At 54.4% G+C, this 16,411-nt stretch overlaps 2 protein-coding genes across 2 annotated transcripts; one reads left to right on the top strand and one right to left on the bottom strand.

Moving 5' to 3' along the window:
- Positions 1–257: 257 nt before the first annotated feature.
- UNC5CL (unc-5 family C-terminal like) lies at positions 258–6,876 on the bottom strand. The gene is made up of 8 exons (XM_067755835.1): positions 6,492–6,876; positions 5,668–5,968; positions 4,672–4,934; positions 3,862–3,963; positions 3,534–3,601; positions 2,566–2,666; positions 2,301–2,414; positions 258–480 (listed from the first exon to the last, which is right to left on the bottom strand). Exons 1-8 carry the CDS (start codon positions 6,874–6,876, stop codon positions 258–260), a joined length of 1,557 nt encoding a protein of 518 aa, XP_067611936.1.
- Positions 6,877–12,517: 5,641 nt separating this feature from the next.
- TSPO2 (translocator protein 2) lies at positions 12,518–15,821 on the top strand. The gene is made up of 4 exons (XM_067755833.1): positions 12,518–13,014; positions 14,414–14,606; positions 14,956–15,097; positions 15,336–15,821. The coding sequence occupies exons 2-4, from the start codon at positions 14,434–14,436 to the stop codon at positions 15,534–15,536; spliced, it is 516 nt and encodes a 171-aa protein (XP_067611934.1). The 5' UTR covers positions 12,518–13,014; positions 14,414–14,433; the 3' UTR covers positions 15,537–15,821.
- Positions 15,822–16,411: the final 590 nt, after the last annotated feature.

The raw sequence follows: 16,411 nt of genomic DNA, 5'->3' as shown, positions 1-16,411 counted from the left end.
CGGAGGCTGGCCACGCTGGGGCCATCTCCTGGGCTCCTGCGCCCCCTGCCGGCCAGGAAGGGATCTGCACGCAGGATGACGCGGGTCGAAAGGGTGGTCCTGACCCGAGGAGGCGTCTGGACTCGCGGTGGCCCCAGGCACCGTCCAAGGGTCCTGATGAGGTCGGTGGGCACAGCCAGGAACTGCAGCTGTTTTCTTCCTAGGTGTAGGGGTACATCCCGGTAGACAGAGCTCCACCCTGCCCCATAGCGGGGCTCTCAGAGCTTCTCATCCAGCTCCAGGCCCTGGTTCTCCTGGGCGACCCAGCAGACCCGGGGTGGGCTGCCGCTCTGCGTCCCCTTCAGGTAGTTCTGGATGACGGAGGCGCAGTCCAGCCGCTCCATGGTGGTCATGAGGTAGTGCAGCTCCTGTAGGCTGCCGTTCTGCTCCTCAAACAGCTCCAGGATGGCTGCCGCGGGGCTGCGCTGGCAGGACAGGAACCTGGCCGGGAGCGTGCGGGGAGGAGGTGAGGGGGAGGAGGGGCTCTGCAGGGAGATCCACCCCCTCCCCCAGCTCTGGTCCTCATCCTGCTCTTAAGTGCCTTCCAGGACACTCTGGGATGGTGGGAGGGCCCAGGACTTGAAATCGGAGATAGCCCTGGCTCAAAGCCTACTCCCCTCTAGGCCTCAGTTTGCTCTTCTTACACGAGGGCTTGGGTGAGAGAGAGGACCTCTAAGCTCGCTTCCAGCTCTGATGTTCTGTGTTTGCCTTCTCAACCCCCCACCCCCCGCCCAAACACACTCTCCCCTTCCCCCCATCCCAGGCCCCATCCTGCCCACCACTAAGGAAACAGTTGCTCCCAGGCAGGACCCTCCCCTGCTCAAAAACCTTCCAGAGTCTCTTTCACCTACTAACCAAGCCCCCTCCCCTGACTTTCTGGCTTACCCACCACTTGGCCTTGCCCTGTTTTTTCTGACCTCTTCTCTCTGCTCCCATCGCGCAGCTTCCTTCTCACCTTAAACACACCAGACCCACCACCTCCTCTGCTCCTCCCCCAAAACAGGAAGGTGGATCCCCTACTTCCCCAGCACCTGTTTCTGAAGCCCTCCTTCCCACCTCCCAGGTGGAGGAGACCATTCTGCATCCCTCAGTTCAGATTTCTGGTCATAGCTCCCACAAGTCTTTATTATTCTTTTTTATTTAATTGAGATATATAGTTGACCCTTGAACAACACCACTTTGAACTATGTGGGTCCACTTATATGTAGAGTTTTTCAACAGTAAATACTACACTGCTACATGGTCCCTGGTTGGTTGAATCTGTGGAGGCACAACCGTGGATATGGAGGGCCGACTATAAGTTATACTACGATTTTCGACTGCATGGAGGGTCACACCTCTAACTCCCACATTGTTCAGGGGTCAACTGTAATTGACATAAGTCTTCATTATTCTTGCTTCAGCCATTTCGTGTCTCTGTTTTCAACTTGCTATGCAATATGGGATACATACAGTAAGGTCAAAGGAGCACTTGCCTTGATTTTTTTTAAGCTCTCTGTATCCCTTACTAGAGGGTGACCTCCTTGGTTCTGGGACCATGTCTCATTCATCCTGTGTCCCAATGCTTAGCATAGTTTTTCCAGGACTTAGAAGGTGATTTTAAAGTCTACCCTATTTTCCAGATCCAGCTCTAGTCCCATCTCCTGGGCGAAGTCTTCCCTGACCACCCGTCATCCTCCGGGCGCTGAGGCTTAGCTCAGAACTGGTTTACTGATCTCTCTTGAGACCATGGCTGCGCTGTCCCCACTAGTGCTAGGCACTCAGCTACATGCTTTATACACATTATCCTATAGTCCGCCGTTCTGCCCCTCAGGGCACAGCATGTCAAGCACTCAGTATGTACCAATGACTTACATGTCAACTGATCCATTTTTGAATATTTATTGAACCAATATTTATGTATTGAACACCAGCCATGAGCCAGGCATCATTCTAGGTACCAAGAACAGTGATAAAATAGAAAGATGTCCAAAGCCTTCCTGTGGAGTCCCTTTCACTTCCCCTGCTCCTCTCCCCTGGCCTCTTCCTCTCTCACCTGCCGTTTCCTCTCCTCTTTGTAGCCATGAGAACGAGGACTGCTCGGCCCAAACCAATGAGATCATTGTCAATGAAATCAACCCTGTTCTGAGAAATAGGGTGGGGAGTAGCCGCTCCCTGACTTTGAAGTCACTCTTGTGAATGGTCCAGTCTCCAAGGGGCCTGAGAACACCCATCCCAGTCCACCCTCCCCCACCCACCTGTGCACACCTCATCCCTCTTACCGGATTTTCATACCACAGAGCCCCAGGTGGGAGGCCAGTCGTCGCCAGTCATTGCCAGTGATGCTGTTTGGCTCCAACAACATCTGCAGCCGCTCGAAGAGCTCTGGGGGCAGCCTGAGGCAGGGGGAAAGGGTGGCCTTGGAGGCGAGGATCAAGAGACCCAGCCTGGTTCCACAGACACCTCAATGCCATGCTTGCCCTGCAAGCCCAGGGGCAGGAATCCCAAACATGCCCCGGGCAGCAGCTCAAGCAACCACCACCTCACCTGTTGCATGGGGGTGGCTGGGTCACAGCTGGTGGCGCTGTCCAGGATTCTTCCTCCGATGCCTGGAATCTGAGGATTTCCATGTACTTGGTCTCCAAGCCCTGAGCCAACAGAGGGGCAGGGAACACACTTAGGGATCATGGGACACCCCTCTGAACAAGAAGCTGGGGCACCCATCTCCATGCCTCGTGTCTCTCCTTCAGCCTGTCACCGGAGACACTTAACCAGGAGACACAGTCCCACCCCAATCAACACCCTCTACCCTCTGCTTCCCCAACCTCACAGCCTTCAGCCTTAAGTTTGCTCAGAGCTCTTTGGGACCTGGGACATGAAGACCAAACAAGGTACACCCTAAGACACCAGGAGAAGTCCTGGGTGGGGTCAAGGGCAGGGGAGGTCATCTAATAATAAAGACACTGAACTTGGGCATACATGCCCCCTTCCTCCATTCCTCCTCTCCTTGGTTCCTCCTCCCCAAGTGATACCCCTAAGGGTATCTGCCTACTCTCCAGTAAGATGCCACATGGTTCCCCAAAGACTCTCCAATCCTGATTTCTTCATGTCTTCCCTCGGGAGAGTGGGAGCTCTGACTCCCATCCCACCTACTCAAGGCCCCCTTCCTGGGTCACTCTCCACCTGAAGATACACAGCACCATCTCTCAGATGTAGACAATCTGTCCAGAAAGAAACCACTTCTCTTTGATGCCCAAGTTCCTCCAGGTTGGAAGAAAGGGTTCATGTAGGGTTTGGTTCTTTTACCCGCCTGCTAGATTCATCCAGGGATAGACAGGAGAGTCAAAGACGGAGGGTAACTTGGAGGCCAGGCAGTCCCTGCCCCTGGAAGAATGCCCTCCTCACCTGCTTGGTTATGTGATTAGAGCCATACTTCCTAGGCCCCAGACCCTCGCCCACTTTGCCCAGGACTCCCCCAGGGCCTGCCCTTCCTCTGCCCCTCAGCTCCAACTCACATCCTGGAAGGTGTGCATGGTGACAATGATCTCATTGGTCAGTGCTGAGCAGTCCTTGTTCTCATTGGCTACAAAGAGGAGACGTAGCAGGTGAGAGAGGAAAAGGCCCAGGAGAAGACAGCAGGAGAGCAAAAGGGACTCCAATGTAAGGCTTTGGAAATCTGAAGCAGCTGCGTAGCCCCCCATCTTTCTCTCTGCAGAGATCTGCTGCGGCCCCTAACCTTTAGAGAGGGTCTGCAGGCATGGCCGAATGAGGAGCTGTAGGGCTCCAGGGTGACCAGGAGGGGAGAGGAGAGGGCAGGAGGTAGACACGGGGCTCCTGGGCTACCTGCTTTTCTCCGGAAGCAGAAGGAGCGGAAGGGGCACTTTCCATGCCAGATGTGCAGATGGGGAACCAGCTGGCAACTGCTGTCGTCCACGTTCTCCCAACCTGGGGAGGGGGCAGAGAGACAGAGGGCCTCAAGAGGGGAGACTTCCACAAGGGCTTAAGGAGGTCACCCTGTGGCAGGCACTGTGCAGGGCGCTGAGGGGAGGGATGGGGAGGGAGCAAAGGCAGGAGGGTGACTCAAGTGGATGGGAGACCCCAGAGCCTGGGTGGGGACCCTGGGAGCGGTCCTACTTCTACCGGCAAACAGACTCCTCCCCCCACCTCTCCACCCTCCCCTTCACCCCCCTCCCTCCCATCCATTAGCCCAGATGCAGCCACGCATGCGCCCCTGTCCGACACCCCACAAACACCCTTAGCCACCCTGTCAATTCCCGCAGCCGACCCACAAACGAACGAGGGAAGAGAAGACTGGGCCTCCCCCTCCGACACCAGCCCCATCCAGGTGGGACAAGAGAAGCCCCTCGCTCTCTCCCTGCCCCTGCTAGTGCAACGCCTCTCCTCTCACCACCCACCTGACTCGGCTGGCCTCCCACGGAAGGACCGGGGCTCCGTGGGCAGCAGAGGGAGGAAGTGGGAAAGCCGGGGTCTCCAAGAGGCAGCAGCAAGAGCCAGAGGGCCCCCTTGAAGCTGCTGCCTGCCCAGGAATCTCAAAAAGAAACTCAACGCCCCAGGTTTCCACCACAGGGGAGGCGCAGACCCTTCCCTCCAACGGGCTCCCCGACGCGCCATGCCTGGCCCTGTCCCCCTCACCCTCGGAGATGTATTTGAGTTTCAGGTACTGGTCCCCTCGGGCCCCGGTGAAGTCGAAGAGCTGGCAGGGCCCACGCAGGCGCCCGCCGTGCGGCTGCTCATTGGTCACAGCCCACCGCAGGGCACAGGGCGTGTTGTTGAGGAAGTAGACGCGCAGCTGCAGGTGAGACTGCCCGGCGGCCAGCGGCGAGCAGAACACGGCCAGCTGCAGCCATTTCCGGGCTTCCCGGTGCACAGCTGCCTCCAGCACACAGGTGTAGAGGCTGCGGGGAGAGACGGTGGCAGGGACCGTGCACAGTGGGGCAAGGGAGGCTGGGAGACCAGCCCACCTTCCCCCGGGCTCCCACCGCACCAGGGGCCTCTGTGTGGGCTCCCAGGTGAGGAGAACATTCCAGGGCATGTAGGGAAGAACTGGGGCGGAGGGGTGAGCTAGGGGGAAGGAACGTGAGTCATGGCACAGCGACTGTCACTGGGTCCGGAGAAGAGCCAGCGTGGGAAAGAAGGACGCTGGGCTCAGGGCCACCCTGCATCGCCCTGCTCTGGTCAGTGGGTGGCAAGGAGACTGGGAGGCAGAGGGACCTAAGACCCTAGAGAGACATAGCTAAGGACAGGCGTGCCATAGGCTAGAGTCTCAGAGAACTGGAGGGGCAAAGTGCCCTAGACAGCTTGGGGACAGTCCTGAACTGGGGCACAGGGAAGAGACAGACAATTTTAGAGACAGAGGTGGAGATGGGACAGGCCCCATCTAGACACAGGACCAGGGTTGGGCCAGACCTAGACAGGCAGAGGGACCACGGTGGGACACATGGTCCTGGATGGGGTTGGAGCAAGATAAGCTGCCACAGGCACCAGGACAGAGGGACTGGGGAAGGACAGGGGGACACGGGGTTTGCAGGCCTTCTTGAACAGATAAAGGGGCAGTCCCCTACTGAGAGGTGAGGGTCAGGCAGACAGAGAAAGGGGGCAGGAAGTACAGGCTGACGGGCTGGTGCCTACCTGAAGTGGGAGAGGTGGATGCGACATTCATCCCGGGAGATGTGGTCTCCCGGCCGCCCCAGCGGCTTCCAGGCCTTGGCATCCAGCAGGGTCGTGTTGCTGCTGTAGGTACAGGCCTGACTGGGCTGCTGGGCACAGTGCTTGAAGGTGAGGGTGCAGGGCTTCAGGAAGGAGGCCCCATGGGGACCACACGCCACCACGGGGCTCACCAGCCCCTGGGCTCGGGACAGCGACGGGGCGTCTGACAGATCCCACACCAGGATCAGTGCCACCCGCTCCTGGCGGCCCACAGACACAGCACCTGGGGAGGGGGAGAGCTGAGATGGGCCCAGCAGGCAGGCACAGCCCTGCGGCAGAGGAGGCCAGGCCAGAGTGGGAGGGGAGGTGGGGCGGGAGCCCAGGAGCGGGCGTGCAGCAGGGCACGTGGAGAGGCAGTGCGGAAGGAGAACAAGGTGACTGTGACTGACTTGGGACGTGACCCTGAGCAAGTCGCCCCCTCCTCCAAGGGCTGCTGCCAGCTCACTCAGGGCCTTGTGTGAATTTGCAAAAGGTGCTCTTCCTCCAGACATTTTACTTCCCTTTATGGGAGAATCGTCATAACACACTGTTCACTAAAACAAGGCCCTTTACCTCCACCTGCCACAAAACTGTCATAAAAAATATGTAATGTATCCATCTTTGGAGTCAAAAACGTCATACTAAACATAGAAGCAATTTTCAAAATTATGAAGATGTCTCTGAATGGTGCTCCCTTGGAGTTGGTGCCCTTGTCCAATGGGCAATGTGAACAACTGTACACTAAGAAGGAAGCCGGGTGCCGTTACCTGGCGGGATGAGCAGGGAAATGCCCGTATCCTGGAGCATCAGGCAGCCACCGCGGTGGTCCACCTCTCGAGCCGAAAACACCAACAGCTTGTGCATCAGCTGTCGGATGACAGTCTGGCCTTGGGTGGGTGTGTGCAGTTCCTGGTAGAAGGCGGCCATCTCCTGCAGCGAGGCCGGGGGTGCCTCCCCGGAGGACTCACTTTCAGGTAGGGGAGTGGGATGGGACGCTGGCTCCTCTTGGCTTTCCAGCTTCCAGCAGGCGCCCAGCAGCCGGCGGGGGCAGCGCCATTGAAGGCACTGGGCCAGAAGGACAGCACTTGCCACTGGAACCCCCACCAGCAGTAGGAACTGGGCGAGTTGGAAGGAACCCTCATAGGAGCACATCCGCCTGGTCACTTGATGCTGCCAGTTCCCCTGCACCCCTGTGCCAGCCGAGGCCAAGGGCCTGGGGGAAAAGGAGGTCAGTGTCAGGTAAGCCTTTTCAAGGTCGTGGAGGCTAAGACTTGACTTCTAAGCGGCTGCAATGAGGGATCAAATTGTCTTCATCCCAGTGCACCCATGCACCTCGGTCAGATCAATTTCTTTAACAGAAATTAAAGAAATTAATTTCTTTAGTAATTTCTCTTCCTCTCTCCCTTCCTTAAGAAAGTGCCAGGCTACCCATGACCTAGTACATCAAATTTCTCTCTCATGAGACAGAAAGAGCTTGGGTTTGGAGTTAGAGAATGTGAGTCACCTTGGTCACTGCCTGAGTGAGTTTGTCCTATTGTTTAATGTGCTTCAGTTTCCTCATCTGTCAAAACAGCTCCCTTGATCTACATGGGCTGACATAGGAAAATCTTAAAGTAGAAAAACAAGTCACAAACAGCTAGAGATCCTCTGATCTCATTAATGTAAACAACAAGACTATATACAGCTGTAGCTACCTATTTATGGGTGTATAGATGTCAATGATAGAGAAAGGTCTGGAGCAGTGCTCTGTAATAAAACTATAACGTGAGCCACAGATATGGCTTTCTTTTTAAACTTTCTAGGGGCCACATTAAAAAAGTAAAAAGAAGAGCTTCCCTGGTGGCGCAGTGGTTGAGAATCTGCCTGCCGATGCAGGGGACATGGGTTCGTGCCCCGGTCCGGGAAGATCCCAAATGCCGCGGAGCGGCTGGGCCCGTGAGCCATGGCCGCTGAGCCTGAGCGTCCGGAGCCTGTGCTCCGCGGGAGAGGCCGCAACAGTGAGAGGCCTGCGTACCGCAAAAAAAAAAAAAAAAAAAGTAAAAAGAAACAGGAGAAATTCATTTTGATAATATATTTTATGTTACCCAATATATTCAAAATATTATCATGTCAACAGGTAATCAATATAAAATTACTGGGATATTTCACATTCTGTTTTCTTACTAAGTCTTCGAAATCCATGTGTATTTTACACTCACAGCACATCGCAATTGGGATTCTCTTTACTTCAAGGACTCAGTAGCCACGTGTACTAGTGATTCCTGCCTTGGACGTGCAGGTCTGGGAGGACACACCCCAAACTATTGCCATTGGTCATTACTGAAAGATGAAAAATTAGGGGACTGGAAGGTGTGAAAGAGGACATTCTATTTTCTTAAACTCTTTTTTCTGTACTCTTTGAATCCCCCCACCAAGCGTGTCTGTATATTAACTTTGTAATTCTTTTTAAAAACGAATAAAAGTGAAAAAAAAAAAAAAACCCAGCCTCTCAGAGTGATGGTGAAGATGGCATGAGATCATGTGGAAATCATTCTGTAGATGATAAAACCCTGTCCAAATATGTTTGTTTATTTATGCCCCTCCTTTTGCCAGAAAAGTTGGAGCGTAGTTCACAGGGATATGTGAAATACAAGAGTAACAAAAGTTAAAAGTGGAAGCAAAAAGAGAAAGAAAACCAAAGGTGGGGGCCTCCAGTGAGGCTCACCCGGTTCCCAGCATCAGACTGGGGCCTTCCAGCAACTTTCCCGTGAAGATGTCAGCTCTTCCCCAGGCCCTCTGGGATCCACTGCCTCCCCCTCCTACTTTCCCTCTTCCTCCCTTAACTTCCAACCTCCCCACCCTCCGGCAAGAACAGGCTCCTCACAGCTCATTAATTCTAGCCTCTGGCCTTTGGTCCTGCTGTTCTCTGTTTCATGCTCTCCTCACCTGCCTCATCTACCTGCCTGGACCCCTCCTGCTCAGGAGTAACTGCCACCCACCTTCCCGGCCCCCATTCACCAGCCCTTGACAGTCTCGCCCTCTGAAATCTCTCACTGCTGCCTCCCACCATACTAAGTAACTCTTTTTTTTTTTTTTTTGCGGTACGCAGGCCTCTCACTGTTGTGGCCTCTCCCGTTGCGGAGCACAGGCTCCGGACGCGCAGGCTCAGCGGCCATGGCTCACGGGCCCAGCCGCTCCGCGGCATGTGGGATCTTCCCGGACCGGGGCACGAACCCATGTTCCCTGCATCGGCAGGCGGACTCTCAACCACTGCACCACCAGGGAAGCCCCTAAGTAACTCTTGACCATATGCTGTCACGTGTGGCTTTCCCACTCAAATGAACAATTTCTGAGCACCAGCTGTGGACCAGGAACTGTGGGAAGTTCAGTCCTGCCAACAATGATGTCTTATTCGGCTCTCACGGAGCTTCTGAGGGCATGGGGTTCATTTACTCCGAGGCTGAGTTCTGTGAGACACCATATCCTCCTTCAAAGTCCCCAGGGTTCCCATGGTTGATTCACTAGGATCTGCACTAGTGAATCATCCCTTCACTTATGCCACCCACCAGGAGCTGAGGCTTTGCCCCACACCCCTTGGTCCTTCCTTGCCCAACTTCTTCCTTCCTTCTCAGGACCCATGAAACCTAAGCCCCCTTCCCATCTCCCCCGCCAATCCCCAACAGGGGTCACAGCTCCTCTGTATCGTCAGGATGGAGCACTGAGGCGGGATCTGTTTCCCCCATGTCCTCATTGAAAATGTAGATGAGAAGGGAAGGCGTGGCATTGCTCCCTTGGCCTTAGCATGCAACCCTGCAGACCGTGCCCCTGGCTGGGGACACAAGTGAAGTAAGTGAGCCGGTGACGCCTGAATCTGGTGGGGATGGGGGTCGGAGCCGCAGACTTCCCTTTACGTCCCATCCAATCCTTTCGGTCCTTCCATAGTAAAGACAATTGGAATTATAACTGTAGTAATAATAGCTAACGTTCACGGAGATTTGCTGAGCCAGTGCGTTAAAGCGCTCTGCGTGGCCTAGCTCATTTGATCCTCACAGCAACTTTATGAGCTAGCTTTTATTTTTATCTCCATTTCCCAGATAAGGAAACCAAGTTTTCTCCCCCAGGGAGGACAGAGGGTAGATTATTAAGCTGCAACTGAAAGCAGAAGGGAAGAATGAGCAAAGATGACAAGAGCTTCCAGAAACACTCCCTTTCTCTCCCTGCCCCTTCTTTTTCCCCAGGGTCTCTTCATTTCCACTTCTAGAGGAAATGAAGTTGGAAGAGAAAGAAACAAAAATAAATACAAGGAAAAATAAACATAAGGAACTAAAGGCACATCCTTGGTGCTACAACGAGTGATGCTTCCCCCCACCCCCTGCCCACCAAGGCACCAGCCGCAGGGGACGGGCTACCTATTGGGAAAGAAAGGAGGGGCTTGCCCTATTTCTACAGCAACAACCTTTCCAGGGCTTCCAAAGACCAGAGTCCAAATCCCCTCCACCCCATTGGGTGGCCAGAAGAGTTCCCTTGCCCAACCTTCCAATCTGGAGGGCCTCTCACAGGGGCCCATTCATTACCTAGCCAGAAGCAGGTTAACTCCTTCCCCAGCTCAGCCCCCTTCTCCCAGGCTGACAGCTCTCCAGGCTGCGTTGGCCCTCACTCCATTCTCCCCTTTGCCCCAGGAAGGGGAAGGGTCCCAAATCTATTAGCACAGCAACTAGGTAAATGCCAACGGAAGCCTCCCAACCCCATGGCTGACCCTTTATTACCCAGGCCTCTGGCTTGTCTTGCCCCAGACCCTTGATCATGCTGGGTAGCACTTCCCCAAGATGAGGGTCTTTTAGGATGCTGCCATCACTTGTCCCTAGGGAGTTGCCTCCTCCAGCACAAGGATCCAGGCTCCTGCTGCAAAGCTCTGCTCATATCCTTTAAGGAAACTCTCAACCCTTCTCCCACGTCACTGGTTCTTATTGTGTCTACTCCTTGAAAGATCTCCAGTTACTGAAGTACATAAAAGGTACCAGGATGCATGCGTCCAAACCTAAGTCATGGGCAGCATTCATGAGCATAGTTTATATTTCCATAGTGCCTCCCCTTGGTCCTCACACCCACTGGGCAGTGGCCCTCTCCCAAACCCCTTCCACCTCTCCTCCTCCAGCACAGGGTCTCCACACTCCGCCAGGCCCAGCTCAGCTGGGCCTGGCTCCTCCCCTGAGCCCCAGGTGGCCCCATCGCAACACTCACCCCACCCCCAGCTGCCCCAGAGGGTGTTCACATTACCGTGTAGGTGCTCCCAGAGGCTGCCGGCTTGTCCAGGAACAGTAGTTCCTTCTCTGAGAAACAGAGAGGTCAGCCAGACCCCGTCGCCAAGCCAGCAGGCAAGTGCAGGTGGGCGGGGAGTCCAGGCAGGAGTGACCTGGCACTTCCGTTTCCCGGCAAAGTCCTGCCTCTCAGCTGCCCTAAGGAGGGGTGGGGAGTCTGTCCCTGTCTATTGGCAAAGTCCAGCCAAGGTGAGGGAGGATCGCAGGAGTCAGTGGACTAGGTCTAGGACTAGGTCTAGGACTAGTAGTCTAGGTCTGGAAGGGAGGGGACAGAGGGAGACAACCTGGGTACAGGTGAGACCTCTCTAGAGTGCCCTCTGCTGGTCAGTGGCTGTCCCCCACCAGAGACTTAAAACGGAACAAGGTAAGAGGAACCCTAACCAGGGCTCCTCAAACTGTAACGTGCACGAACCGCCTGAGCGACCTTGTTAGAATGCAGGTTCTGATCCCGTTGGTCTGGGGCGGGGCCTAAGGTTCTACATCTTAGAAGCCCCCAGGTGATGCCATCGCGGCCTGTCCGGGGAGCTTAGACAATACCTAGTTCTACATCCTTCCTGCACAGATATGACCCACAGCTGCTGGCGGCACTGGGGCACAGCCATATCTGCTCCCTACCCGGTGCCCTTTCCACTGCCCACAGGGATGCTGCCACTTGGGGGAGAGTTGAACTTCAGGCCGTTTGCCAGCCTGGTCCTTCCTTTGACACTCTGCCCCTGGAATGAAAGCTCCCTGTGCAGAAGGATGTTTTTTCAGCCATTTGCTCTGTATCCTTAGCTCTCAGTACAGCCCAATCCAAAGTAGGTGTTCAATAAAGACTCGAATGAATGAATGGGCCAGCTGAGAGAAAAGGGGAGGCATTTTGAATCCAGACTGCCAACACTGAAACCAGTGACCCACCTGCTGGCTGTGCAATCATAGGCTAGTTTCTCAACCCCTCTGAGCCTCACTCCCCTTGTCTATCAAATGCACATAATAATATTTACTTTGCGAGGGATAATGATGGTCATTACTGAGCTAATAAATACAAAGTGCACACCGCGAAATGGTTACTCAGCAAGTGGTAACTTGTCCCTGTGCTCTGGCCTCCTGCAGCGGAGGTCACTCCTCCAGGCCCGAAGTGATCGTCTACCATGGAAAATAAGTAACTGCTGCTGCTTTCGTCTTAGTTAATGATTCTCTAGCCTCTTGTCCCGGACTGCACCCCCTTCCCCTGGGCTGCCTTCCCCAGGAGGAGGGGATAAACACCTCCCAGGGGTGCCCAGGTCTGCAACGTGGAAAGATGGGGCAAAGGAGTGGTGGAGAGCAGCCAGCCTGGGGAGAGGACCTCATGTCTAAAGGACAAGCAAGGAAGAGGTGCTCAGGACTTTGACAGGAATGAAGAGCAGACGTGTTGGACTTTGCTGGACAAAGCTCTGTCTGAGTCACACAGGAGGTTGGCTGCCTTTTCCCCTGAGTCATGAGGTTCTAGGGGTTTGTGAAACAACTGTCAAGCTCAGCTCCAAGCCAACTAGCAGACAATAGCTAGGGGCTGTGTCCATGTCTCATGAGATCATTTCTGAAGCTGGTGCTTGCCTCACTGGGGACAGCCCCAGTTACAGCCCCAGTTCCGGGGAAATCTGAGGGTCCCCACCACCGCCACGGACACAAAGCTGGTTCATGGGATGCAGTGACTACAGGCATGAGTAGCCTGGCAGCCTGGGGCTCAGCCGTCGCAAGAGGTCCGGGTCTCACAGCACCGACACCTCAACAGTTCTATCAAGGGGACTTCTCCAGAGGCCGGGTCTAGCAGACCAGGGCCTGCCCTGCTGAGACGAACGCTTCCGGGCCATGCAGGCAGCAGCCTGGACTCCCCAGCCAGTGTCACCACCCTTGTCACTGGAGAAGGGCAGGCCAGCTAGGAGCCCCCTTCCACCCTCCTCCCATCCCCAAGCCTCCTCTGCCCTCCACACATCTTACATCCCCGGCACTCCGTCTGCGAGGTATGCTGCCTGAGGTAAGGAGAACACAGGCCTGGGAATAAATAAAGGGGCGCCAGGAGTGGGGAGGACAGGAAAAAGGGAAGGGGGTCGGGGGGACCTCCAACACTGGGTAGAAAAGTAGAAAACACAGACATAGAGACACAGGAAGGCAGAAGGTGAAGAAATGGACGGTGAAAAGCAGAGAAAGAGAAATAGAAAGACGCAGAGGCAGACAGGGTGGTTCTCCCTGTCTCCAGAACCTCCAGGACATGTTCATGGACCCTTGACAGGAAAGGATGGAGTAGGCACTCACTCCGGACACTGAGAATAACCACATTTTTTTTCCTTCTAATCCTGTCAATCATGGGGTGGAGGCTGAAATATCACGGGCAAATGAGAAGCATGGTATTGGGTGGGGGCCTTGGTTGGAGGAGGGTCTGTGCATCATCCCACATGCAAAGGACATGCAAAGCTACATGCAAATGAGTATGGCAGTGTTTTAATCAAAGACCAAGCGGTGGTTTCCTTGAGAAGTCAGGCCACAAAAAAATCTGGGTGGTTGTGTTTGTGGCCCCGACCCTCTGGAAGCAGAGGGATGGAGGGGGAACCTCCCCCAGCTCCTGAGGGGAAGATGAGAACTTTGGAGAAAGGAATCTACAGTGTCACTCGGCTGAGTTTGCATTTGGGCGGGAGCTCGGGCAGGGTGGGCCCCTGGGGTTTGCTGGTCTGGTATAGCGAGATAAGCCCGGGGCAGTTGGGCAGGCCAGTTCTGGACTAGAAAAGACCCCCAAGGATCTCTGGCTCCTGCCTTCCAAATGTGGTTCTTCCAGGTTGGTTATGTCAGCTTGGTTGAGTTCAGTCTGAGACACTGTCCCCATCGAGGGACTGCTATGTACCTGGCCAAGTGCCACCCACTGAGAGAGGCAGAAAAGACGGGCCTACCTGGACCTGAGATCAGGAGCCAGACACACGCTGGGGGAGAGGAGTCCTTCACTGAGAAGCAGTTATCAATACTAGACAGTACACTCTCAGTGCCAAATAAGCAGTGTGGAGAAAGGAAGTCCATGGAGGGTGGAAAAGGGGGAAGGCAGTGTGGGCTCAGAGGAGAAGGGTGTTTGCTCACCCAGTGGGGCTTCTATGAAACATAAAGAGAAAGACACACAGGCAGACAGGGTGGTTCTCCCTGTCTCCAGCACCTCCAGGACATGTTCATGGACACTTGACAGGAAAGGATGGTGTAGGCAGTCACTCCGGACACTGAGAATAACCACATTTTTTTTCCCTTCTAATCCTGTCAATCATAGGGAGGAGGCCCAGGACAGGCCTATGAGGGGCCCAGGCCAGGGAAGAGTGGCAGGTAGGAGGAGACAGACGGGCAGACACGGGGAAAGGACTAGGAGAAGGCCACCGTCAGTGTGTTCTCTCCCTCCCCAGGCTGTACCTCCTCAAGGAGAATGTGGCCTCAAGGGGCCGCCTTTGTGGCCCTGCCCCTCCTGGGGCCCACCCTGGTCTGGCTGCTCACCCATCATTGGATGTCTGGTTGGTGTGACAGCCTGAGAAAGCTGCCCTGGTGCCCATCCCACAGAGTCTTGTTGCTGGTGTGGACAGCCATCTACTCTATCACGGGGTGAGTGTCTGTTTCTCATGCCCTGGGGTGGGAACAAGTCTCCTATCCCTGAACTGCTGCCGTACACTGACCTCTAAAGGGATGGTACCTCATCTTGCCTCTTCTGGGGTGTCCCCTCTGTGCCTGCCTCGGGTTCCAACCCCTCCCTCTTCCTCTACCCTCTCCCAGTATCCCCATCCCTTCCCCCACCTCTCCACCCCCGGCCCTCAAATGATGCCTAGACCCACTTACCCCGATTTCAGCCCATAAGGATTCCCTCTTGGTAACCAAAAGGCCCTAAGCCAGAGGGCTTTCTCCTTTTACCACAGAACACCCTCCTCTGAGCGTTTCTGCCACCATCTCTTCACAGATATGCCTCCTACCTTGTGTGGAAGGACCTGGGAGGGGGCTTTGGGCGACCCCTGGCCCTGCCCCTCGGCCTCTATGCTGTGCAGCTTGCCATCAGCTGGACTGTCCTGATTCTCTTGTTCACAGCCCACACCCCCGGTCTGGTAAGGCGCCAGTGCTCAGCAGTGGAATAGGGTAGGGGAAGATGAGGCCACCAGGCCCCAGAAGCTGATAGCACAGCAGGTCAATCAGGTGTGGGCAGGTAACGGTTGGGCAGACTTCTCTGAGCTTCCGTGGCATGCACAGAGCGCTGGGAACTTGGCTCGCTAGGTCCAGGGTGCTGCAGAAAGGTCGAGGGCCGGTTCCCAGGGCAGCCTGCCTGACCGCCCTGCCCCTGCCCAGGCCCTGCTGCACCTGCTGCTGCTCTTCGGGCTGGTGGTGAGCATGGCACTGATCTGGCACCCCATCAACAAGCTGGCTTCCCTGCTCCTGCTGCCCTACCTGGCCTGGCTCACCGTGGTTTCTTCCATCACCTATCGCCTGTGGAGGGACAGCCTTTGTCCAGAACACCAGCCCCAGCCCACATGGGAGAAGAGTGACTGAGGCAGGGGAGAGGAGAGAGGGCCAGGGTGGGGATAGAGGAGACCTCAGGCAGGGCTGTGGAGCTAGGGTGGGGACGGGGGAGGGGGGAGGGGGGAGGGCTTGATGAGTTCCTGAAGGTGACTCGCTCCAATGTGGCCACTGTCCTGGGTCCCCTGGTGCCACTTTCCGTTAGGATTCAGAGACATGGGAAAGGAGGGAAACTTATTTCACACTTAATATAAAATAATAAATTCTGTATTAATAAGAATTAATTTAGTAGTATCAATAAATAAAATCCTAACTATCTTTGAGGGTATGATGTGAAATGTATACTTGAGTGTATGATGTCCAGGGCTGCAGGGTGGGAATAGACGTGTCTGTACATCTGTGTGCATGTGCACATGTGAATGAAGGTGTGAGCGCACGTGTGGGAAGAGTGGGCACACCATTTCCGCTCACATGCCCTCACATACCTGACCCCAAAATTTAGGACTCGGATTTTTTTTAACAGATTTTTTTTTTGGTCACACTGCAAGGCTTGTGGGATCTTAGTTCCCCAACCAGGGATCGAACCCTAGGCCCCTGGCACAGAAAGTGGCAAGTCCTAACCACTAGACCTCCAGGGAATTCCCAGGACTTAAATTTTTAATTACCTGAAAAGTAAAGTGTTTTTGAAAAGTTACAGAAAATCAAAACCAAAAAGTAGATAAAGTAAAAAGGATACCAATTATACTTGTCAAGCTATATATTATATTGATTATATATTTTGTATTATGTATCATATATAAATATAAATATATATTATGTATCACATATAAAATATTATATAGTCTACAGTATATTAATTTTATTTAATTAATTTATTTTAATTACTATATTATATTAATTTCACTAAT

This window comes from Pseudorca crassidens, chromosome 10 (genome assembly GCF_039906515.1).
Source record: "Pseudorca crassidens isolate mPseCra1 chromosome 10, mPseCra1.hap1, whole genome shotgun sequence".
Taxonomy (NCBI): Eukaryota; Metazoa; Chordata; class Mammalia; order Artiodactyla; family Delphinidae; genus Pseudorca; species Pseudorca crassidens.
The sequence above is the reverse complement of the archived record's forward strand: the minus strand, read 5'-3'. Positions and strand labels throughout refer to the sequence as shown.

What these genes read in the sequence shown, in the direction of transcription:
- UNC5CL (XM_067755835.1), bottom strand. Translation starts at nt 6,876, where the DNA reads ATGTGCTCCTATGAGGGTTCCTTCCAACTCGCCCAGTTCCTACTGCTG. An exon ending in TTCCCTGCTCATCCCGCCAG is followed by an intron (nt 5,969 to 6,491) that starts GTAACGGCACCC and finishes CCCCCTCCCCAG; the next exon opens with GTGCTGTGTCTGTGGGCCGC. An exon ending in CTCTGTGGTATGAAAATCCG is followed by an intron (nt 481 to 2,300) that starts GTAAGAGGGATG and finishes GCTCCCGGCCAG; the next exon opens with GTTCCTGTCCTGCCAGCGCA.
- TSPO2 (XM_067755833.1), top strand. Translation starts at nt 14,434, where the DNA reads ATGTGGCCTCAAGGGGCCGCCTTTGTGGCCCTGCCCCTCCTGGGGCCC. An exon ending in GCCATCTACTCTATCACGGG is followed by an intron (nt 14,607 to 14,955) that starts GTGAGTGTCTGT and finishes ATCTCTTCACAG; the next exon opens with ATATGCCTCCTACCTTGTGT. An exon ending in CAGCCCACACCCCCGGTCTG is followed by an intron (nt 15,098 to 15,335) that starts GTAAGGCGCCAG and finishes GCCCCTGCCCAG; the next exon opens with GCCCTGCTGCACCTGCTGCT.